At 38.3% G+C, this 26360-nt stretch overlaps 1 protein-coding gene across 1 annotated transcript in view; it reads left to right on the top strand.

The window, feature by feature from the left end:
* Positions 1–26360, top strand: part of LOC109478292 (cadherin-23-like) — a 69783-nt gene that overhangs the window by 13710 nt on the left and 29713 nt on the right. Inside the window, exons 2-22 of the mRNA XM_019779760.1 lie at positions 1844–2051; positions 2499–2570; positions 3104–3246; positions 3629–3685; positions 4197–4286; positions 5450–5539; positions 8919–9044; positions 9327–9405; positions 10586–10701; positions 12631–12819; positions 13746–13895; positions 14309–14467; positions 14927–14985; positions 15468–15717; positions 18519–18749; positions 19046–19118; positions 19523–19642; positions 20028–20083; positions 20235–20342; positions 20527–21258; positions 23949–24050. Of these exons, the coding sequence (XP_019635319.1) occupies positions 1973–2051; positions 2499–2570; positions 3104–3246; positions 3629–3685; positions 4197–4286; positions 5450–5539; positions 8919–9044; positions 9327–9405; positions 10586–10701; positions 12631–12819; positions 13746–13895; positions 14309–14467; positions 14927–14985; positions 15468–15717; positions 18519–18749; positions 19046–19118; positions 19523–19642; positions 20028–20083; positions 20235–20342; positions 20527–21258; positions 23949–24050 (3081 nt within the window). The 5' untranslated portion in view covers positions 1844–1972. The remainder of the gene's footprint in view (positions 1–1843; positions 2052–2498; positions 2571–3103; positions 3247–3628; positions 3686–4196; positions 4287–5449; positions 5540–8918; positions 9045–9326; positions 9406–10585; positions 10702–12630; positions 12820–13745; positions 13896–14308; positions 14468–14926; positions 14986–15467; positions 15718–18518; positions 18750–19045; positions 19119–19522; positions 19643–20027; positions 20084–20234; positions 20343–20526; positions 21259–23948; positions 24051–26360) is intronic.

A 26360-nucleotide genomic window follows, 5' to 3' on the forward strand; every position in this document is an offset into this window, starting at 1 on the left:
TGTGTGTGTGTGTGAGAGAGAGAGAGAGAGAGAGAGAGGGAGAGAGAGAGAGAGAGTGACGCACACAGCTTGCTAGCACCTGACGTAAGAAAAGATTTTCATCTTAGAATCGACGTAACATGACCAAGAACGGCTGCTCGCCCGGTCTTGCCGATGCAGAAGCTATTATTACTGCCCAGGTTTCGTCAAATCGATCAGCTCGGATCCAAATAATTACCGGCTAACAAGCCTGCAGTTCCAAGGCACTGATCGCGCCTGAGAAACAAGAATATGAAAATGGATCAATAGTGATCATGCCATTTTTCTTGCCACCATACAACTATATACCGTACATTATCCAACAACTTTGATCCATTTCCACGATATTATTCACCGTTTGCAGATGTATGTGTAATATCATTTGCAAGTGTAAAACCAGTTGCAATGTTATCACAGATGGTCATCTATCTAACTATCGCCAACACTTCACTGCCCTTCTACTTACATCGTGGAGAATCCAGTATCAGAAATCGAACAGCTTAATCCAGCTGGCGGATATATTGGTGCGAAAGACTAGAAAGAGGTACACAGTGGAGTCCAGACAATTTGCTGGTCAATATAGCTACTATATAGGAACAGAAAGCGTACCTCTATTATTGTACACACACACACACATACAGTACTAGTATCTTACAAACATTACTTCTAGATCAAGTCCTAGATCTTCGCAACCATTTGCGTAGGAGAAAATCCCCCCACCAAAAAGTGAACCCATCAATACCTTATCTTATTAAGAAATAAACAAATAGAAAATGTCAAACACTCATAAAAATCAAAAAGAAAATATTTCAGGCGGAGGTGTTAAGTAACGCGTTTCGAAACGGACCGTTATGATTCTGTTATGGATTTTGCAGCTATGCCGGTAAAGGTTACTATTATATCAATTGAAAGGCCGTGCCATTCTCAGAACAGAAGCCCCGTTACAGAGGCACCAGTGATTTACTCCTGTGGTGCATCCCGTACATGTTACCGATCAATGTCAGGGGCACGGGGAAGTAAATATGACGGAACAGGTGCCTAATGTGAGAAGGAGCGGGTACAACGAAGTAAGAAGTGCTCACAGGTACCAGGTCTAGTAGATAGACTGTGTAGAAATCATATATAGCTATGTTTGTTGTACATATACAAAGAAGGTACATGAAATTAGATATCGAACACATGGAGATTTTTCATCATCAGTAATATTGACAGCCAAAATTAAAGCATACCATACCATCGTATAATTTTCCTGAAATGAAACTTAATTAATTAAAATCTTTTAATATTTACCATGATAAGTACCATGACAATGTCGTAGGTGTAGAATTTCTATGATTAATATACTACACCTGCCGTGTGATAGAGAGAAGGTAACTATAATTGACGTTCAACGACCACTACGTGTTGGTGTTCTGTTTAGTATTACCATATATCAACCCTTAAGTACTTCCTCTCTTTAATCTACTTATCCGCCAGATGATGATGTTATGCAAGGTTAGCCACTAGTAACATTGTAGTTATCCGACACCAGAACATGCCACATGTGTGTGTACAATAGGACTATTCCATCTACATGCTTTTAAGGAGGGGCCGTGCTTTGAGCTTCATATTTCTATCTCCTAAACAATCCAAGTGCGGCTTTTTCAAACACTTCTCTGCCCAAATATACTCTTCGAAAGTCGTATCCTATCTTATTCCTTGCTCCTAGGTCCTCTTGTTATCGCTGTATTTTGTCCCTCCAAGGTCATTCTTAATGGCATAAGTGCCGATTCTAAATCATAACAATAAAAATCATCATCAACCGGTCGATATGTCTGACTTTCAGACTGTGTTGTTGCCATGACGACAGACTGACTGGCGCAGTATCCGGCCGTCTGTTGGACCGTTACGTCGTCCTCCGCTGCTGTGAGGTGTTCCAGTGCCTACCATAGACGGGCCACGCAAAGTCGTCTCCATGTTACCGACAGTGCCTTTCCCGGAGTTGTCCGTCCTCGTGGCGACTGTCGTGGTATGGACATCTCGTACAGTCCAAGGTAGGAAAAAATGGAAGCGCATTTTCTCTTTGCAAAAAGTGTTTCTTGTTTGAAGCTTTAGGCACAGTACGATTATCTTAAAACTTGCTTTCTTTTAGGTTAGAGGCATGTAAACGCTATAAACTGTATTTCCCTATTTCTTGATTCTCTTGTTCATTGAAACCACATTATTTTTACCCCGATATATAATATGCTTTGTTTAGAAAATACGATTGCAATACATCTACTTGCTAATGGTTGCAATTCGTAGGGCCGTGGTCACTCAGCAGTTCATTGTTCCTGTCGAAAAGAGCTAGGCCTCAGAAATTACCCCGTAAAGTGAACCTGTATGTACCGTACTGTTAATATCGTCTGCCTTTCTTGTCACAAAAGGTGGCAGATTGCCTCTTCGGTGAACTGAACAAGTTCGAGATCATTTCCGCTTTTTGATATCGTATTTCTTTGCAGGCAACAACCCTCCGTTCTTCACTATGACACAGCAAGAATGGATATGGACTCTACCAGAGGATACACCAAGAGGTAATCTGGTTATCCGAAGTAAATAAAATAAGTACAAGGAAAACGTCGTTCATTCCAAAGCTTTCTAGCATTTTCCTCTCTCGTAGCGTTTCATAAAGTTATAGTTGTTGGAATATTCTTGCATGATATCTCGGAAAAGTATTTAGAAATGCAGACGACTTTTTGGGAGTTTTTGTTGAAGTTTCCCGTACGCAAAGCCCCCTGGGATTGTTGACCTATTTGACCTCAAGAACAAAATTCCGTCAGCTAGTTCAGGCCACTGACATTTTGCAGTTTTCTTCATTACTTTTACTCTGTATTTGGTTTGTGTTTGTGTGTTCGCAGTTGTATCTCACGGTAGGTTGGACATGTTGAAAAAAATTATTTGATTCTCGGTTTATAGTTGATATTTAGTTCAGAATATGCAGATTGTTTTATTTTCAATGCATCTATGTTTCAGGGTGTTGAAATAAACTATTTGGTGTATGCGGTAATCTGCGAGTTTTACAAAAAATAAAGGGACAATAAATATGCTTATATTTCTGATATACCAGGAACTGCCATAGCCCAGCTGACAGCGATTGACCCTGAGGGAAAGTCCGTTATGTATGGGGTGGAGGGGGAGATCGGACAGAGGTACTTCCTGGTGGACCCCATCACTGGTATAGTGGAACTGTACAGGGAGTTTGATAGAGAGGTAAGGGGCACTGTATGCCTCAGTCACATTAATGAAATATCATATCAATATACTGTAAATTGATCAATTTTTAGCACTCTTAATTAAAATTGTGTGTAACATGTTACGCTTTGAAAATCAAGCTTTTACAGTATTTTGGAGTTTGTAGTTAAAATAACCGTCATAACAAATTTGAAGATATATGTATGAAGAAGTCTGCAGTCCCTACTACATAGTCCAGTATTTCAACCCCCAACCTCTTGGTTCTACATGTGGATAATCAGTCTGTCATCCCTTTAGACCAATTTGTGTTTCTGGAAGCTACTTTTTGAGATGTTAACTAGAATATGCTGCAAAATTTTTACATCAACAATGACATACTACAGCGTTTCCACCATTCCAGGTTGATGATGAATACACAGTCAAGTTCTCCGTTATTGACGATGCACCTGCTAACAAGGTAACAATGTCTTATAGTTATATTTCAGGATTTTTTGTTAGGCTAACGTTGATCCCTAAGATGTGGTCACATACTTCATACGATAGGTCAATGTCAGGAAATTGAGGTTAATGACAGGAAATTGAGGGCATTCCTGAGACAGTCATAGATGTGTTGTACAAAATTTAGCGGTCGTGTGGGAGTAGGTTGCTGTATATCCTTGTCAGTGGTTAGTTCCTATAATAGCCTAACTGAAAATACTCTGACAAATTAAAAAGTCATGCTTAGTCTTATACACCACATAGCTTTAGCATGGGCACTGTCCAGCTCATAATGTTTGTACAAATTGGCAAAAGTCAAGTATTGAAAGATATGATTTGTTTTCTAGATTGTGAATATATGCACTACACTTCAATTGCAACCAATCAAACCACAAACTAACCTATTATATATATATTTATAACCAACCAATCATCTAACCTATCATGTTAACCATCTGTTAACTACAAAAGTTAAATTTGTCCGCTGGTAGGTTGAACACGAGGCCACAATCTACATCACAGATGTTAATGACAACCCACCTACATTTGAAGGGACTCCCTACGAAACTAAAATACCAGAGGTGAGTACTTGTACATGTGCCATAAATAAGTTTTCCTTTCACATATAATCTTCTAATACTAAATCTTGTGAATCATCTCTCAAGACATTTATCAATTATAGTGCTTGAAGTTTAATGGTATGTTTGTGTGTGGATAGTGTTCAGCACCAAGGACAGGCATGTTTGCATGTGTGTGGATAGTGTTCAGCACCAAGGCCAGGCATGTTTACCTGTGTGTGGATAGTGTTCAGCACCAAGGACAGACATGTTTATATGTGTGCGGATAGTGTTTAGCACCAAGGACAGGCATGTTTATATGTGTGTGGATAGTGTTCAGCACCAAGGACAGACATGTTTACTAGTGTATTGCAGGAGTATAACACCAGGCACACTTTGTTAAACACATACAATATAACAGTGCTTAAGCTTCAAATGAACCATGGGAAGAAGGTAAAACGTCCTAGATTACTGTCAATCAGTGTGAACTCCTAAGAATCTGAAAAAGAAGTTATCCCATATTCTGGTAACAAATACATTGATGAATCAGATGTCAATTTGCTGTTGGTTCCATGCATAAAATATTGTACACTTTATATGCTCATAGGTGGTAATTTTTGAAAGACAATTTGTAAGGTCCGATCATTTAACAGTAAAATTTTGATATCAGGAATGCTTGCAAAATATATCTCCACTTGAGTCTTATATACAGTCTTATAAATGCTGACCCAAGCACAGCAACCTTTTGAAAATATCAGTACTGGCCACAAGGCTTCCATTATGCAGGTAGTTTATTGATTTTTGGATAAAACGGCAGGTATTTTTATTGTCCTCATCAAGCCATGCAGTCTGGCTTGATACTACCATCAGCTCTAAACTATATCCAATTTATTTTTACTGTGACCTTTTGAAGTCAGACCAGGCTAACTTTACAGTTAAATTTGGAATGACCTTGTAGCATTATCAAGGCTTCTAAAACATTTGAAAAAGTTATGCTCTAATTGCCTTTGAAATGTATTCAAATCTTAAATTCAAATCCTCATCAACAGAAATGCAAATCTAGGGCCACACAAACTTATTGTGTGGATGGCATTTGAAGTAATGTACTTATCATTATCATTAATTATAATCTTTTCAGTCCTCAGGAAGCAAAAAGATTGTTGATTTGTTTTTCCTTGTCTATGCAGGACTTACCAGTTGGTAGTACAGTGTTCACTGTACAAGCCAGAGATCCGGACAAGGGAGCCGGGGGCACAAACACTTTCTTCTTTGATCCTGTAAGTATTAGACGACTTGAAACTGTATACAAGCAATTGCCATGACTACCAAGGTGGTAGGTGAAAAGCCTACCAATGATTTTCAAATGTCTTCAAATAGTTTGCATGTTCATGATGCATTGCCTGAAAAACAGGTTTTAATGTACCTGAGTATTACTACTGATGAAATGAATAAACTGAAACTGATGTAAACAAAAACAGTGATTGCTGGCATAGGCACATTTACCTGTGTGTGGATGGTGTTCAGCACCAAGGAGAGGCATGTTTACATGTATGCGGATGGTGTTCAGCACCAAGGACAGGCATGTTTACATGTGTGTGGATGGTGTTCAGTACCAAGGACAGGCATATTTACCTGTGTGTGGATGGTGTTCAGCACCAAGGACAAGCATGTTTACATGTGTATGGATGGTGTTCAGCACCAAGGACAAGCATGTTTACCTGCATGTGGGTGGTGTATAACACCACAACATGAATGTGAATTTTTGGCTAAAGATGATATATCATCATTGATAACTGATGTTGTGTTATAACAATTTGTCTACCAGCCGTCTCCCAAGTTCCGGATCAGCAGTGTTGATGGTCATGTGATCCTTATCAGAGCTTTAGACTACGAGGAGAAGAATGTGTACAAGCTCAAAGTTGTTGCCAAGGTAACTGTCAATCATTGTCATTGATGAAGGTTAGACATCCAGGTAGTAAGATACCCAAGTTAACAGTTGCCTAGCAACTGCATAGATTTTGAAAATGGCAGATGTTTAAGGTAGCATCCACTACTAGTATCTTTTGTCATTGACTTTGGAATCATTGCCATTGTATTGTTAGTTTATTGTAGCATTAGCACATTTGGCATCATAATGAAGGTGAATAATATCATTGATAATGTAAAAAAATTGCCTTGCAGAAGATTACTTAAAGGAGGATTTTAATGTTTGAAGAAAAGAGACACAGCTATTAACTGTTAAAATCATGATCATTGTTCTTGACTTCTATTGTTGTCTTAATCCTTTTGTCTTACAAGCCCTGAGTCATTGTAATAAGTGCAGAAACCATTTAGTATTCATGTGCATGAACTGGAGCATGGCTGATTTGCTGGACTCCAGTGGAGTATCGATTCTGTCTTCTTCAACGAGTTATACTTCCTCCAGGCTAACAATACGTAAGGCCGCATCAATTCAATCTGTTGGTTCTCTGATTTAAAGAAATACTATTTGTAGATCAGCATCCAAGTTTAGGCCATGGTATGCACAGTTTCAGCTAGTTACCCTCTTGTTAACTTATAAGTTTAAAATGAAATGGGAAAAAAGGAAATAGATTGGTGTGGCCTTATAGAACTATGCTATGTAGGGCTCTGTGTCTTAGCTCCCTATTTCCACCTGGCAGTTTTAGTGCCCAGCGGGGGATGAGATTACATGTTTTACCATTTGTATGCAGTTTTACTGGCAACCCCATTGGGCACGAAAGGTCACTGTGTGGGTTTTTCCATAGATCAGCTGCCCATGCACAGAGGCAGAAGTAGTGTATATCAGTCAGGCAGTCGGAATAAAAACAATTCACTGTATATTACTGTCTGTACATAATTTTACATGAAAAGATGTAAAACAATCTTATAATTTTGTTTCTCATCTTTCTTCAAGAACTTGTGATTTATGAAATATCTGAGTTTGTTTCAATGTACATGTACGTTGTGTTCATGTATAACAGTGAGGCAGAGAAATTTCAGTCACACTAATTTGGTGAGGCCCAGCAGGCTGCTGAGAATTACTCATTCAGTTGTAGAATGATGTGATATTCCCCGCTTTGCTGCAGATGTAGTACATGCTTGAGTTATGGAGTGTATCTTAATTGCAGAGATGCTCTAATTTTGTTTTTACCAGCGGTATCTTGAATCAATGATACTTATTAGAATTACACAGACATTAAATGGGTTCAACTTGGTACATCCAACTACAAATTATTCCGTCATGTTTGTCTTACCATAGGCTTATAATGTCAAACTGAGAACATTCTAGTGACAGTCATTGATGTGTGCTGCAACATTCAGCTGTGACAAAGAAAAAGTTGTCATAGATCCTTCTTGAGGGTTCCTCTGTCATTGCTTTCCATAGAATTCTATGACAAGAAAAATTATATGATGCATAGTGTACACGTGCATGCACATGTATTTACATGTTCTTACACTAACTCAGGGATGTAGCAAATCTATAACAAGCTACCTGTGATAGGTGGTTCAATCAGATTCTCACACATCATTGTCAAGTCTGCTTCCTTACCTACATGTAACGTTACCAGCTGAAATGTCATGTGGCATTGGCAATGAATAGGTAATGAATAATTCCATTACAGGTGATGATATCCCACCACGTCTGCCGGCAACTGTTAATGCCTCCTAATAAATGAATTATGGGGGTAGGGATGGGAGGGTTGTTAATTTACGAAGTGTGAAATTGCATCCTAGGTTTTGGTGCTACATATAGATGTTAGACTGTTTTATTTCTTCACGTTGTCACAGCAGGGTTGATAATTTGATCAGAATGTTAAAAGCTGCTTCACTGCTTGAGGATTTAGACTATTTATCTTTTTCCTCTGACTTTATTACTTTATGTTAATGAATAGAAGTACATGTATATGAAAAAAAAGAATTGCAGAAAGTAGAATGCAAGGTGAAAATTATGGTTAGTCTAAGACATTAGACTGTATATATGTATGATAACCCCTGTAGTCAGCATTGATATCACACCCTGATATTATACCTCTGCTCAGCTTTTACTATAATACATTTTGTACATTCTAGACTGCTATTTCACTTCACCCTTTTGAAAGAGCTTACTCTTGCACTTTGTTCCTGCTCTCAGACTAATGCTTTCCTCTACTTTCCTGTGCCCTTCTGTGACTTTCCCATGACTCTTCTGTGGCCTCTACTTTTAGAATGTGTTTGAAGAGGTGAGCATTAGGGGTTTCTTCAAGCATGTTTTGAACAATATTCTTTCAATGACTTCAATGACTTAATGCAGTATTATTATGTGACATGAAGAAGTTTTTTAAGTGAGCATGTAGAAAGTACGTATTTTTATATTTCTCAATCAGAGTACAAATCAAAAACTCTTTGCTATCTTCATAACTTACATGTATGAATGGTTTGCATGAGAGGTGTAGTTTAACACTGAAAAGCCTTTTGTGCTATTTACTCTAGAAAGGTAATAATCGTGATATTTATTTTCCATGTATATTCTTTGATTCAAGTGACTGTGGGACACAACAATAATTACTTACAGGATTTCTAAATTCAATTTCCAAAATTTTAAGTTTCTCTTATATTTCACAAACATTTAAAATAAAAAAGGAACAAAAAGAACAAAATCCATTTTGTCTCCTTCAGGATGGAGGTAACCCCTGGTTGTCCACTTCCACCAACCTGGTGATCCAAGTCAAGGATGTCCAAGACTCAGACCCAATCTTCCTTGGCCTGCCTTATGACGCCACCGTTAGTGAAGACGCAGAAGTTGTGAGTCTAGAAAATGATCTTATTCACTTAAGTCTTACCAAGGCCACAATAATTCAATATTCTGGTTATCAGGTAATGCTGCATTGGAAAATCAACATGAAAATTATGTCAAATTTAGACACAGACTTTCCTTTTACTATGTCTTTATTTTTTAGAAAAAATCTATGAAATAAACTAATGTGGCCCATGTTTTGCCTTGGCAAAGAATTTCTTCAAATGTCGAGCTTGTGAAGGTATCTCTTCACAGAAGATTCTTAATACTTAACTTCTTGTTTTCTTTAGGGTCATGTTATAGTAAGGATATCTGCAATGGATCAAGATTCAGGCATTCCGAATGACATCCAGTACAGTATAGTCACAGGTATGCAGAGTGGTTTATCCTTCATATTCATCAAAGTCAGTCAGCTCTTTTATCAGTGATCAAATGCCATAATTATATAAATGATAATGCCATTATTTCCTTTTTTTGGCAAGAAATATTGGGATTGAAGGCACCTGATGTCAATGTTCATCAGAAAAGGCCACCAGGTCTTTTCTACATTTGATGCAAACTTAGATTAAAGGTGTTCCAGTTGGGTCTTATCCAGAAATATCCTGTGTTTATATTTCATGACACACTGGAAATTTCTGCTGTTTTTCTAGCTTTAGCAATTTTTTCATGACAAATGGAGAAATGCAAAATGTATTTGCACCTTTTGCTGTCAATCAGTTGTTTTGTAGAAGATGTAATGATATGTAGGCTGCTTTTTGGTGGAGTCACTCTAATGCATTCAAATTTCATGCAGATTAATTCTTGTACCATCTCTAGCATCCAAATCTTGATAACAATTCTAATTTCATTAAGCAGACATGAATACTCTTAAAGGAATTGTCATGCAGACCCATCCCTTTGCTTAAGCTACAGAGTCTCGTAAAAGTACCCTTAATTATAAAACTAGGTCAAAGCTGTAAATTTTTCCATAGTAAGAAAATACTAAATGCTTGAAATATGTGTCGTTTGAATGAACTGGTATTAAAATCTTCCTAATGTTGCGAATTGTCTTTGTGTAAATGTTTCTTTTCCATGGAAATCAGATTCTTGAGGTTCATCATTTCCAATACTTGACAATGTAATCTACATGGTTCCACTGTGTGTTAATTTGATGACAACCAAGTACTTAGATTTTATCAGTTGTTGCCAACCATTAAGTAAACGACTTTCATTACCACTATTTTTCAAGATCAATTTGCCTTCAATCTTATTTTGTTATGTCCATACATTTGGGCAATCTAATGTAAATGGATAGCTTTTCAGCACCAAGGAGATTATGGAAGATACTAAAGCAAAAACATTTACATAGCGAGCTTTTATTTTTTACACACACTGGAAATCAATAAGATGATGAAATAGAATGATTGGATTTGCTTATTGAGTGAGTGTTAGTGAGTAATGAAAACAGATGTACTTTTTGGGGAGTATAGACTTGTGACTTGTCAGTTTTAAAACAAATAATTTATTGACATGCTGCTTTGACAAGTTGTTTTGAATGTTTTTAAAACAGGAAATGTGGACGGTGTGCTTGACCTTGACGATCTTACTGGTGAACTGAGGGTAGCCAAGGTCATTGACAGGGAGGCAGAAGGTTTCAACCAGGGGCCACTGACCATCACTGTACAGGTACGACAGTTTCCTTCCTTTTCTGTCCTCTCATTCAAGTGAAGAAGATGATGTTGAATGATAAAACCTTAAATGCCCAAATAAGGCAAACATTGGAGCACTGCAGGTGAGTATTGGTGCTTATTGCAATGCTGAATATGACTGATGTAATGTCGGGTCTCATATTTTTACCCTGTATTCTAAGACCCCAACACTAAAATGACAGCATTATCAAGGCCTTCTCAATATTGTCTTAAACACCAGGATATCTGCAGTGTACATGCCTTGGAGATTACTGATTCTGCACTCTTTAGTTGATCTTTTAAGTTCACCCTGTCTTATAGGTTCACAGCAGAATTATGAGTCAGAGTAGACCTTGATTATCAAGACCATTTTGCTGATTTTTTTACAATAAATCCACATGCTGGGTCTGTACAAAAGATGACAGATGTTCTACATGTGCTAGCAAATGTGAATTATTGTTTAAGCTCCCCTCTGTGCCTGGTGCTCTGACCCTGTATGTGTGATACATGGCGCCAATATCCCGGCTATGCCTACCTGTCCTCAGTGCTGGATGGATATTGATAGACGGATTATGTTTACTATCACAGCAGGTAAACCTGTTATGCCTCATCCCCGGGTGTCATACGTCAGTTCTGCTCTAGTTGCCGTTAAGAGTGGTGCAATACGTTCACGGCCGGGGGTGGAAATTAATATTTCACAGGATCAGTCGTGGAGACAGATGCGGCGGCATAAAGTGGTTTAGAGGGTTTTGCAGACACTGCAGGATGCTGTAACACATTTGCACTTTGTTTGGAGAAAAGCATACCAGAGCACATTACAGAACATACCACCACTCTTGAAACATAAACAGAATGAGGAAGCATAATACAATGTATGTTTCATTATCCAGTTATGCATTCCAATGTCACATTTTGCAAAAAATTACTCTAGAAAACGCAATGGCATTCTGTCAACATACTGTAAAATTTATGGTGAAGTAAATGGTTTTTATGTTGATGGGGTTTACATGTAAAACCCCCACAATACCACGATGCTGATCTTTTTAATCATAGCAGAGTGCTTAGTGCATTATATTTGTTGTATTCTTGTAACATAATAAAACAAGTCTGACACACCCCTTAATTAGCACAACAGATTCATCAATTGATTCCTTGCTTTTTTTTATCATAATTTTCTTGTTGCCTCCTAAAAGCTTTCTCCAATTTAAGAGATGAAGAAGAAGACAGAGCCATTTGTAGCAAACCTGCAGCAGTTGATCTTCTGGTCTTTCTTTGTAATATGTCATTAGTATTTGACTCTAGATCTCTGAATAGCACATGTATTTATGAATATAATACCTATTAATCTTTTCTGCAATAAACTGAGGTCAGATTTATCAAAATCCCTTGAAAGTACTCAAATTGGCTAGCTTGCTTTTGGGTATAATCCATCAAAACTGGTGAAATATAGCCTATCTGTAATGGTGGTGACCTCACCACTATTGAATGACTGCTGAGGTTGAAATGGTCCCACGCAGGCTATTTGGTAAATAGGCCCTCATTGTGAAATGGCTTTGTGATTATGGCTTGTGGATTAAACTAAAAAGGCCTAGGTTTGAATGGTGACATTCAAAACATTATGATTCATATCTTTTGTGCAAAACAATCTTTTGAAACATATTTTGGAACAGCTACTTGTGGAATCTGATGCAGTATTGTGGATAACATCTGCCAAAAATTGAAACTGAAAAATTCACCAAAATTAAAAATTTATATGAATTATGGATGTCATTATTATGCAAAATACCTTCCTATGACTTGTAACCTTAATTGCTAATTTTTGTTGAAAGTTTTCTGATTTTGTCAGCTCTGTTTTTGAACTCATCACTGTAATATAATGCCTACTAGTATTGGGATTCTTAAACATTTCTTTGTTTCATCTCTCCAGGCACTTGAGATTCCCACCGCAGATTCCCTGGGTGGTGCTTTTATCCGTACGACCTTTGACATTGCCATCATTGATGTCAATGATGAGACACCCACCTTTGACCAATCAGAGTACAGCATCACTGTGTCTGAATCCACCCTTGTTGGAGCAGCCTTGCCCCTGACTCTACAGGTCAACGACCCTGATGAGGTAAGGGGTCATTATTGGAAAATAAAGCAAAGAAACACACACCTAGATCTTCTGGTTGATGGTAATGTTTTTGCTAGACTAACAATGAAGTTTTAGAAGAGAAAGTAGTGCAGGCTTGCAGTTTTATTTTACTTGTAGCCTACATTTGACAAGGTTGAGCACCAAGCAAACTGCTTGTTTCCTGATGTGCTTCAGTTACCAGACAGATTGTAAGCCAGAAAGATTATCACCCTTAAATCTTACCCATGCTCCCCTGTGTGATGGAAGAGTTATGTTAAGTCACCCCTGGCAAGGTCAAATGTGACCGGTTCATCAATGTCAAATGACCTGACCTTGGGAGAGCTGGTCTGCATTTGAAGTACTGTGATTCATGGTAGCCTTTGAACACTACAGACTGATGCTGAGATTAGGTTATACATGTTCCAAAATACATATGTTGCAGTGATAGATATTTGATGGCATTTTGTACTTTCACAGTAGTGTATACTAAAAAATGGTGCATAATCTAACCCATAATATTTGTACCAAAACTCTAGCCCTGACGCTATGTTGGTTATTTTGAAGCATCCTTAGCAAAGCTACAGAAATGTTTGTTAACCTTCTCGCTGATGAAGTATTAAGCCCACTGGCATCAAATTTGTATTGGTTACAGGGTTAGGCAAGTATGTCGGCAGAACGTACTGCGCCTGCGCAAAACCCTGATTTTTCACGATTTTTGTTGGATTTTGGTTACCATTGCATTAGAATTTTGCCTGTTGCAGAGGATATCTTTTCCATCACAACATTTAGAACTACAGACGAGATGTTAACCTTATATACGCGAATACAACCTTACCTTATATAAGACATTCTGCCGATATACTGGTTAGGCAGCAGAAAGACACAAAGCTGTACTATATATATGACATCTTATCTTCTTGTTTCAGGAAGAAAATGGTGCCTACATGCTGCATCTGGTGGGGCGTACGGCCCCCCAGTTCTTGGTGTCTCCGTCCTCGGCCATGGGTGAGGCTGCCATCACCCTCAGGGTCAACAAACCTCTGGACTACGAGGTGGAACAGACACACCTGCTGGAGGTAAGGGGTCAAAGATCACTTTGAATTTCATAAAATGGTAAAAACTTGCAAGATCTTGATCATAAATATTTGTTTCAATGAGGCATTGGATCAAGAATTATTTCTTTGAGTGCAATTCTTTTGTAACCAGCCTATAAGCTGCATGTTGCTAGAGGTAAATTTTTTTGAAGGCTAGTCAAAGAATTTGAATTATTTTCATCCCAATCAGATTGGAAACTCTTCAAACTCTGTATTTGAATGTTAAAAGCAATTATTGTAGCTATAACTGATTTAGCTATAACTAAGAAAGGAGTCCCCATCCCCAATGCCCTGATGGTGATCTTTATACTATGACTGCCACGATGCATGCAGAGATTTCTTTGAGGAACTACTTTCTAGTTATCAGTTTCATGTAGTGCTGTTTTTCACTATAGATTTTTGCCAATGAGACCAACGGAGACAAATATGGACATGCCACCATCACCATCAACCTCATCAATGAGAATGACCACAGACCAACCTTCACCCAGTCTACCTATTCACTCACAGTAGAGGAGAATGTCCCTATTGGCACCAGTTTACTCAATGTATCAGTAAGTAACTGCTTAAAAATATTTGTCTCTGGAAAAAAGCATCATTGACATGCTCTTGAATGTATGAAGGCTGAAAATAGGGCTTATATAGAATGGCAGCACAAGCTTTGAGTAGCAAGCTTTTTTCTGGTAAAGTTCTTATAGCTCAACTTATCTGATGTCATAATCATATTATGTTGATATACACAGAAAACTGATCAAGTTATTTTATCAATTTCAAGCAGGACTTACTGTAATCTGCCTAATATAAAATTTTAAATGCCAACACTAAATTGTTGATGTGCTCCTTTGAAAACATCCACTGGAAGACAAAATGGTCACTAACAGTCCATAGTGCTGAATGTTGGCCCTCTCCTTGGTGCTGAAACCTGTGTTTTAGTTGGTTTGTTTGAGTTCCGTTGCCTGATATAGCTTGATAAGGCCAAACCAGTGTGATTAAGTGCTAATTCTTCTTCACAGGCATCAGACAGAGACATAGGAGAGTTTGGTGATGTCACCTACTTCATAAACGATGACGAGTAAGTCATTAATTTCTAGGTTGCTCTCCTTGGTGACTTACCGGAAGTAATATTTCATCTAATTGAAAACATCAAGAAAATCCATTATATTACTGCAATGTTTACATTCTTTTTGTGATAGAAGAAGAGGTACCTAAACTTAGTTGACAATGGGAAGAAAAATGTTACTGAGTATGAAGGCATGTATATGTAGCAGTTGGCGACCCTGGACCAAGAGGTTGGGAGTTTGAATCCCGGCTAAATTCACTCACTCAGTATGCATGCTACTGGAAAGGTCTACTGCACAGGACATTAAGCTGTAGTTCCACTGTTCATGCTGCTTGTTGCTTGTTGGAAAGAGCCAGGGGAATTCTCATACAATGAACCTGTAAACATCCCACTACGGTACATACCATGTGTTCTCTGTCCCAACCAGTGGTAGAATGGCTCTTCAGTGAGCTAAAAATATGGATAAGCTTCTTTTTCCTCTTCCAACTTTCCAGCCCCAGGTTCAGGATAGACAGTAGGACAGGAGTGATCTACACCCAGGAGGATCTGGACTATGAGGACAGCTGGAGGTTCAGCCTGACTATCATCGCGCAGGACGGCGGGACTCCCCCGCAGCAGAGCGCCACCAGGGTCAGGATCGACATCCTGGACCTGAACGATAACAGGCCGATCTTCCAGAGGGACGAGTACGTCGGGACGGTGCAGGAAAACGACCAGTCACAGACGCCAATCATTAGAGTCAGGGTAAGGAGGCTGTTATTCTTTGCCCTGGTATGCTCCACTGAAGTTTTTTTCATTCCCTCTGTTGATTTCTGCACTACACAAGTGTTAAGATGCATCAATCAAGCTGAATTTCCTGGGATGTGGAGCTTTTCTTGCTGATTTCTCATTTTCTAGGCCTCTTCTGAGAATTTCCTCCTAGACTACAGTGATAAAAATGGCAGTCATGTAACAATGATTGTTGCTAAAATTGGCCAGTAGGGAATGCACAGAATTTTCAGGAGTGGATATTCCTGACTTAGCATTAGCCAATACACCATGGTCCTATTTGCTATTACTTTTATTCCAGCGTAAGTGTAAGTATTATTATAGGATGCAGATTTTTAAATAAACAAGCCAGAATTGCAATAATTGTTTATCATTTCATTATAGAGAAGACATAAGTCAGTACTAGTATTGTAAAATAGAAACCCACAACTTTGCCTTACCGGTAAATCCATAGCAATTTTCTTCAGCACCCTTTTTTTGGTTGACAGAAATCAGACCACACATGTGTGAAACCCAAGCAGTATGACCACAGGATTGGTTATTGACTTTTACATTAGACCATAATGAGGAAAATTTTCTAATCTCTCCTGGTGATGTGGGAACAATGCAGTGAAATTGGAGGCCATATTGGTTGAGCCGTTCTAGTGAAAGAAACTAGAGTGAGGAAGATGTGTGCCATTAACACCTGTGTTCAAAGCCACCTAAGCCAGCCAGCAAAAATCAATACAGGGTTTCTAGGTTTCTATGCCTTCATAGGCATCTGTTTACACAACTATATCTCTATTATTCATAGCTGAAAAGGCCAGAAATAAATTGCTGTTTGAATAGTAATGGACCTCAACCAAACATGTATGCTTTAGGGATACACCATTTACATTGTATTTCCTAGATTCTCAGATGTTCTTAGCTAAATATCAAGCAAGAGGACAATGATGAAAGTTGAGATCTGGAAGGATGACTTTGTCCGATATTTACACCAAAACCTAAAGTTGACTTACGGACTCTGTTTTTGTGTTAATTACATTACCTAATCCAACTGAGATTGATGTGGTTTAAAAATAAAGATGTGATAGCAGAAGGGGATGGAACTTGGAAAATATGCGTGACGCTGGAATTGCTGAGGCATTGATTCGTCAATCAATAACTTACAGAGGAAGGAGCAGACTCCATCGGCAAAGGAGGAACAACATCTGTGCAAGGAGGCCAGATTGTCTAATATTGATTTTTCTTTTATCATGGTTAATCCCTGATGTTCTCCTAATACCAGCACCTTTTTGCTTTATTGAACTCCTCAGCAATGTAAATCAGGGAGGGCTGAAACAAATAATCAGACATCATTATTTAAAATCAAAATGTTGCCTTTTCCTAGATGTACAGTTCAAATCAAATCAAATCAAACTTTATTCAATCAACTTAACAGTCTTGAACTCAACTGAATTGTGTTCATTTAATATTTTGTTAATTAAAAACAATTCTGTCAATTGATAACATTCTATCAGTTAAAAGTGTTGTATTACATGAAAGTATGTCGAGGAGTCAAACCATTTAATATGTTAAACTGACTAAAAAGGGCTTGTGTCATTCTAAAGGTTGAAAGATAGCTAATAGTCTTCCTCTATAAGCATGAGGTCATTTTCATCTGATGTAATGTCATTATCTATTTTTTCTTGTTTAAATCTTTTACAAGGAATATCCTGCATGCTACATGTAAATCCTTAGATCCTCAATGTCTTCAAGCAAGAGGATTTGAATACGTCTACTAAGTAAATAGGCTAGAAAATGACTGCAATTCTCTGGTAATCATCTGACACTAAGAACCTTTTCCAGTGCCTGGCTGGAATCAATAAGGAATATTATAGATCAGTGTTCCCCTAACTATCCCCTAATTACTAGGGTAGGATGCTCATTTTCGTTGCGGGATGGTCTGATGATCAGTAGTGTTGTAATGGGGGTTAAGAGTTCACAGTTTAGGGAATGGTTAGTGGACAGGGGAGGAATTTATAAGAGTAGGGACTTATCACAGCATGATGAGTATGGGATCTCAGAATATGAACTAAGCTTAAGGTTGTGCAGCATTGCAGAATGGCATGATTTTCACCATTACAAAAGAAGAATGCTGAAATATACATTGTACATATTGTTGGTATTTATACTGTTACCTTTTCATGTTTTCCAACAGTAACTATTTCTGATAGACCTTATCTTACATGATAATTGATATTGATGTAGCAATTCTAATGACCTCTCTTCAGTAGCAGACAATGAAGGGTTTCAATCTTAGCCAGTCATTGCTCACGTTAACTGTTTGCTGTGGGAAGGATGATTGTTGTAGTCCTCTGGACAGGACCAATTGCAGGCTGTAATAACATGGCCAGTGGGAGTTTAGCTTTCTGTCATTTGATATATTTTAAGGCCACAGCAATTTGATTTGTTGATTCACAGATTTGCTGGCTTAATTTTTTTCTAATTTGAAAAAAAAATTCAGGCTCTAACTCAAGATGCCTAGGCCTGTTTTAGTTTTATTTTTTTACTTTTTGCCCTGTTGCTCCCTATTTTTTTCTGGATAATCCAAGAACCAACCAATCAAATTAGTGTGGCCTAAACAAAAAAATGAAAGCTAATCTCTGTTTTGACTTTTGTGGTTGCACAAGTTGAAGTTATGTTTTCTAATGTGTTCATACTAGACTGTACCTTAACAGTTAAATTGTACTTCTCAAATGCAATTACAGTATTCAACTAATGTTACTTGTACTAATGTACATTCTCATTCCACATAGGCAACAGATGAAGACTCTCCACCATACAACATTCTAGTCTATAACATTACATCTGGGGACTCTCTCCATAACTTCACCATAACCACCGATGATGGTTATGGGTACATCTACACCTCTGCACCCCTGGACTACGAGATGATGACAGGAGACATGTTTGAACTGACAGTCACAGCTACTGATGGTGGCAACCATTCTGTCAATAGTACCACACGGGTGGTAATAGAAGTTGAGGTGAGCTTTGGCAACACATACTGAGACATATACAGAAGAAGAAGAAGAAAATTTATTTAGCAAGACATATAGTACATTATTGACATCTGAAAGTCCATGCTTCTAGCTTACATTGTTTGAAATACATGCACTTCAACGTTGAAAAGCTTAATATGTACTGTCAGTATATATAACGACAAAATTAATTGTTATTGGTTAGAAGACAATCTGATATGAAACTTACAACCATATGCCAATCTTGATCAGTTATTCAAATATGAAAAATAAGTGTATTTTTTTCATCATGTTTCCTTCAGGATCAAAATGACAATGGCCCCGTATTCAACCAACAGGAATATAATGTGTCAGTGAGAGAGGACATATCTGCAGGTGGGCATGTGTTAGTACAGGACACAACTTCACATCTTTGATTAAAACAAGATACATGACTTTGTATAAGCTGGCACAAACTGTTTTTGAATTTGATGTATTGAACACTTATATGAACAGTTTTTTATAGATAATAGAATGCAAGGCAATATATGTCAGAGAAACGTTCTGTGTCTGCGCAAAATCCATAATGTATCGTGCATGGAACTTCAGCATAATGTCTTTTTTAAGGTCATATTAGCGTATTTGTGGAAGATCCCATGGATATTGTGTTGGAAAAGATCTTGTCTGCAATGGGCAAAATTATCAATTGAATGCAATGTTGACCAAACACTCTGGTTTTGTGCAGGCACAGTGCATTCTACCGACATTCTAACAATGTCATCTGTTTCCGTACCCTGTAGGTGACACGGTGCTGCGTGTGTTTGCCAGCGATGCAGACATGTCTGAGGAGCTTGGACAGGACTCCGTTATCTACTCCATGTCTGGCTCCAGCCGCTTCCGTATCAACCCTCGCGATGGAGAAATCACCACCACGACCTTCCTCGACCACGAGAGGGAGACAGACTACGTCCTGGAAGTAAGGCTGTCATCAGATCTAAGGAAAAAATGATAGTTTGGATTAGCCTTGCATATTCTAGCTCTGGTTTTTGCTTCCCATTGAATAAATGTGGTGAATAGTCTAAAAAATGTAATTAATTGATATTACAACAGTACTGTACTATAAGTTACTGACACTGTCTATCTCTTAAAGGAAGTTGGTTGCATAAGACCACTTGTTGGTACTAAAAACTTGCATTGAAGTGCTACATTTTTGTACAATGGAACAAAGCAATCAAATGTAAGTAACAGCTATAGCATCACTAGGCTACAATGACCTTGATATTCATTCTGTTATGAATCTTTTCCAGATCAAGGCTGTTGATGGTGGGCAAGGTCTGTATCAGAGGACAGCTACAGTGTTTGTAAGTCCACTTAATATGTTAGTATGATATAATAGATCAGATGATACCAGAAGTTTGCTGTCTGATCACAGTTTCTAAGTTGTTGTTTTTTTGCTGTAGTTTGCTGCAAAAGGTTTAACCCAGCTTCTTTGATGATGTCTGTTTCTTCCAGGTAAACATTACAGTGCTGGATGTTAATGACAACAGCCCTGTTTTTGTCCAACCTGAGTATTACACAAATATACCAGAAAATATCACAGAAACAGATGTAGTGGTGCAGGTGAGAACTGTTTGATGAATACTATCATAATGACAATTTTATGCTTTAAAAGTCATGGATTTTTATTTGTCATGGATCTTACTGTATACAATAGCAGTTGAAAGTGAGTGGTGCATTTGGGACTGGCTCCAGGATCTATTAAAGTGCGTGATTTGTAAGACTTTGATTTTTTTATTCCCAACAGGTAAATGCAACAGATGAAGATTCAACAACCAATGGTGACATCCTGTACGCCATTACTGGGGGGAACACAGACAATGCCTTCACCATTGACCCTGAAAGTGGCGTCATTCTGCGAGGAGCCACCCCTTTAGACAGGGAAACCCTGGACGGATACGTGCTCACCGTAGACGCGTACAATGGTGGGAAACCAGAAATGCGGTCGACAGTACGGGTGAACGTGAGGATCTTGGATGTTAACGACAGGTCGCCAGTGTTTACACAGACTCAGTACGGGAGGCTGGGTCTGCGGGAGAGTGCGGGCGTTGGGACGTCAGCTGTTCTTGTACGCGCCCACGACCCTGACCTGGAGCTGGGAGGACAGGTGGATTATGGGTTTGTTGCAGGGGATAATGGGAAGTTTGCGATCGACGAAAACGGGCTGATCACCACTAGAGCCGAGCTGGATTTCGAAAGCAAACGAAACTACACGATTTCTGTCTATGCTAGCGACAGAGCACCCCCGTACAACACAGGATATGCCACCGTGGTGATTGTTCTAGCCAATGAGAACGACGAACCACCAGAGTTTAACGCTGAACACTACGATGCGGATGTGTCAGAAAACGTGGACGTTGGGACGAGCGTGTTGCAGGTTTTTGCCACATCCCCTGATAACCTGGCAGCTATTGAGTACCTCTTTGACCCCAACACAAATGAAGAAGTCCTGAGGCGGTTCAGTATTAATGGATCTACTGTAAGTACACTCCATCTGGATGTGGTTACTTAGTGATGAAACCTTCATTTAAAGGCTCAAGATAATCCTGTTAACAAGGATGAATTGGGGGGTCTAATGAGAGGTAGTGGTTCAGAACTTTCCAGATTGCCTCTTTATAATGCAGCCAGTTAAGATGAATATTTGGGCTTCTCGAGGCATAATTAATTCAGGGCTTTCAGCAGTAATGCACCCACTGTAATTACTTGGATCTCCTTAGTCTCATTTTATCCAGACATTAAAAGAGTCTGTGGAATACTAACAGCCAAGGGAAATATATTTTTTATTATATGACAGGGTAAGCAGTCAAATGTGATTAACTAACTTTCTGGGTTGAGGATTGAAGTTAACTTTTTAGCTTACATGCACTTGGAAGTTCTCTGACTCTCCTGAACTGCATGTAGTCCTTTCACAACTTTTGCTGGTAGGCATCATTATTCGATACCCTCTCACACTTCTACTTGAAGCCTTCATTTTCAGAAGCCTCCCTAGCGGATCAGAAGTTCATCAGTCTGCTTCAGTTTGCTTAACAAGGTTATGTTAACGTCAACACACTTGCTATGCATGTATTCTTGATTAATGAATGTGGAAGCCACATTATTGGAATTCTTGAAGGCAGTGATTTTTGCGCTGTGGGACCCAGCAGGCATCAGACTTATTGTGCAGATTAGTCACATTTGTAGCACTGGAGGTTGTGATTTTAGATCCGACCAGTATGCAGAAAAAAATCAAAACTTTACCATCAGAAGTTAGTGATGACAATTTGATATAAAATGGACGTAAATACCACGGTTATATAGTTTGGGGACCAAGAGTTTACAAACTCAATTCATTCCTTGCCATTTGAATTCGTAATTCTCAGTCTAGCCAAGCAAATAGCAAGAAGACTAAAATCAATATGTACCAAGTGATTTTATGTATATTATTAGATACATGTATATGGGGGGAGTGTGTGAGAGAGAGATAGAGAGAGAAACCAGTCAACATATAAGAAAAAATCGAAATTTCATCAACAGAGGTTTTTCATCGTAGTGATGACAGTTGACTGAAAAGAAATTGGCATAAATGACTGTTACAGTTTGTTGCTAAGACTTTGAAAGCTCAACTAGATTTGTTGCCCATTTGAATCCCTAATTATCAGTCTCGCCAAACAAATGGCGGAAAGACTAGAATCAATTCATACCAACTGCCTCATGTCGCCCTGGAGTGGAAAGTTTCTCAGGGGAGCGTACCAACTGGGCCTTTGTTTTATGGGAAAATTGATTTTTACCCCAAGCAGTGATGGGTATGAATTAGTTGAGTTTGTCTGAGATGTCTCAGGTGGTATTGTGTCATCAGGGACAGAGAGGCCAGGGTACCCCGGCTGGATGGAGGTGGTAGAAAAGTACTAGTGCTATCCACAAGCTACTGCAGTGACCATTGTTGCTTATTTCAGCACATTCAGTTATCTGTTGGTTATGGGGTTAGGTTGGCAGCAGGAGAAGTTAAAGGGGGATTTTGCTTGTCTTGTTCATTGAATTCGCATGTAGAGCATCGTAAAGATTAAAAAAAAGAAGATGAAATGGGAATAATGTCTATTATTTCCTACTGAGGGAACATCTGAGGGAGTATATTACACACATGTACATGTACCACATTGTGTATGGTGAGTGCTAGACTACAATTTAGCATTATCATGAGGCCATGCAAATGCTGTGTTTAACTATGTGGTTGGGCTATTACTGGTTTTTAGCTTATCATGAATTTATACTGGTCACCAGTCAGATAAAGTGTCTACAGTTTAGTCCTGAACTCTGTTTCAAGCTTCCCACTGACTCCATGAGGTCAACATGGCTTTGTGAGAACAAATTCGATATGTCTATTATCTGTAAAAGGTTGAACATTGGTAATTCAACTAAGCGTACTATTTCAGGTATTGATTTTGCATTCTTTACAGTCCATCAGAAAATTCTGTCTTCAGATCAATAATTAGATTTAGCGATGTTGAATGGATTTTGGGTCAGTGCATTTGTAGGTGAGAATAACATCCTTTTTTTCTTGTTTGTGAAAATTGAATTGATCCTAACAATATGCACTTATTCAGCTACTTACTCCGACTGGCTGGTAATGTTATCTAGTTTTTGGTACTCTATAATTTTGTTTAAGGTTGTCAATATTTTAAGGTTGATATTTGTATGTTTCCTGACGGAAAAAAATGTACAAATTGTTTTACACTACATATACATGCATCTACATTATGTATCAATATTTTGAATTTTTTATCTCAATCTTACCAGTATGAATGTATCATTTACCACCAAAGAATTCTCCCAATATAGAAATATTTGAAGGGACAAAGCCCTTTTTATGTTTTCCAAAAGAAACCATATTGAATTGTTTTTGCTCTGTTTCCTTTTCTTCTCCAAACCAATAAGGGCAATGACCTTAACCAGACATCTGTCACCATGGTAACTAGGCTTGGGTTACATCATGTTGCAATCTTATAGCAGGAGGGATTTAGACCATATAGTCTGACTATATATAATATATGAATGTGTTTGAGTAAGTATTAGCAGAGCAGACAATATGCAAAGGTTGACATTATGCATTTGCTTTGCAAATGTTACCTGCAAATGTTACAATACATCAAACTAGAAAGTTTGATGTAATTTATTCTCTTTTCTTGTATCTAGGGCCTGATCAGCACCATTGACAGAATAGATCGTGAGGAGGCAGCCCAGTATGATATCACTGTCATCTCTACTGATGGAGGGATAGAAACAGACTCTGCCACGGTGAGTGTTGTTGTCAGCTATTGATCACAAATTAAGCCTGTTCAGCACTTGTTAGACAAGTTCATCCTCTCTAAAATAGTGAGAAACAAGCCAAAAGAAGCCAAATGTTGTGTATCCCTGTCCTTGGTTCTGAAATGCAGATAGTGGTTAAACACAGAAATCATGCCCTTCTCGGTGCTGAACAGCATTACACATGCTGCTGCCATCTCTTTCTCTCATGCTGAAAAGGAGAATTCAATGCTACCAATATTGTTCCATATAACATTGCTTTCTAACTGAACTAAATTTGACCACTTTTCGAGCTTCCCTGTCCTTGGTTCTGAAATGCAGATAGTGGTTAAACACAGAAATCATGCCCTTCTCGGTGCTGAACAGCATTACACATGCTGCTGCCATCTCTTTCTCTCATGCTGAAAAGGAGAATTCAATGCTACCAATATTGTTCCATATAACATTGCTTTCTAACTGAACCAAATTTGACCACTTTTCAAGCTTCCTCATAGTTTTGCCAAAGCCTTTTTCCGAGCTTCACAGTATCTGCTTGTATTTTCAAACCTTTGCTACTCCAAAGCAATCTGGACAGATGTAATAAAACTGTTAGGCTGACATGGCAGTGAACATTCCCCCTAATGATGTTGTCCCTGACCCAGTGTCTGGTCGGTACTTCAACTCTGACCTACATTTCCTAATCCCCAATCTCATGTGATATTGCAGCTTTCGTTACTGTATTTCTCTGTCCAAATTGATAGATTGCATTGCTTGTTCCCATTGCTCTTTCACCTTGGGGGCACAGCAGTTTGATTTGCTCTTTCTGGAATCGAAATGTAACAGAGTCTCCAGGCATGGTTTGATTTTGATGTGCACTGCACATGTGCACTAAATTTTGGATTGAACATTATCTGATTCATGCTTTTCATTTCATTTTCATATTTCACCCTCACTCATTTCCTTGCTTGCTTGACAACCAAGAAAAGTAATTGGTGGGGCCTCAAAATTGATTTATGGCATTGCTTGCTCCCTTTGCTCCATGAACTATAAGGTCCTTTGCACCATCTCAACTGATTGCACTTTGAGAAAGGTTTTGCAATGATGTGGTCCACTGCAGATGGTATTCCAAGAATCATGACTCTATAATCAGTTACTCTTGTAGGAAAGTAGTTTTGGTGTAAAGAGCATGCAAAATTGCAAAATTACATGGATGAACTATGTAACTGCACAAAACTATATCCATAGCAGCGGGACTTTTGTTTCCAAGATTTCTAAACTACAATGATTTTTGTATAATTTTATGTGTTAAATTTGTATCTTGAAGATAGAACAGTTGTTTGCAGTATAATGACTTTTGCAAACTTTAAAACATAGCAAGAATTTCAAAATTTACAGTGAATGGAAATCCACAAAATGTAATTGATATTGCCATATTTTAGGCGAATATTGAATGTGACTTATATAAAGAATTATTGCTAATTCCAATATAGCTTTTGCACTTAACAACTTCTCACTCCATCTGTTTTGATAAAAAGCCAATCATGAAATGGATGACCATTGCAAGTACACCACATGTGTAACAATCTACAAGCATACATTATACATGGCTTCAACACCATATTTTACCCCTGTACCCTATATATTGTGCCTTCTCAGTCGATATGTATATAAAGCATGTTGCATGCTTATGAGTTATGACACATTGGGGACTCCTGCCACACAAAAACTGAACAGAGGGTGTCTGTTATTGAACCCTTTGATGTGCCATATGATAAGATGATGAAGATATAGCTCATACACAGCCTGGGTAGTAGCAGACAATGGCAACACCTTCATTTATTGCCTCTGTACTGAGCAACAGTAATTAGAACCACTTTGTCAATGCCATCACTGGGATGGAATCATGTGGTATTTACATTTCGTGCCACACCGATTTGAATTGTTGGTTCTCCGATTTAAAGCATAAATGCTTAAGTCAAAGCTTAACATGAAAATAGAACCTAGGGGCCAAGTTTGGGTTCACACTGTTTTGGAATATAGTCAGATTTCAGCCCCATAGCTTTATTTTATCCTCTTGCTTTATTTCTACTTTCAATTGGAATATCTGAGAACCATAGAAACACATTGGTATGGCCTAACATACATATGTCAATGATGTTGTGGAAAAAATTCCATTCAGTTACAGTTTGTCAAATGTTCTGATTTATATTCTCCAATGCCTCCATTCCGTACATGTTCTAAATGAAAGGCTTACCAAGCTGAACTAAACCTATTTAGGCCCAAGGAGTGCAGGCCATACCCTCAGATATGAACAATACGTCA

Source organism: Branchiostoma belcheri, unplaced genomic scaffold (genome assembly GCF_001625305.1).
Source record: "Branchiostoma belcheri isolate BF01 breed outbred unplaced genomic scaffold, Haploidv18h27 scaffold43, whole genome shotgun sequence".
NCBI classification, from domain to species: Eukaryota; Metazoa; Chordata; class Leptocardii; order Amphioxiformes; family Branchiostomatidae; genus Branchiostoma; species Branchiostoma belcheri.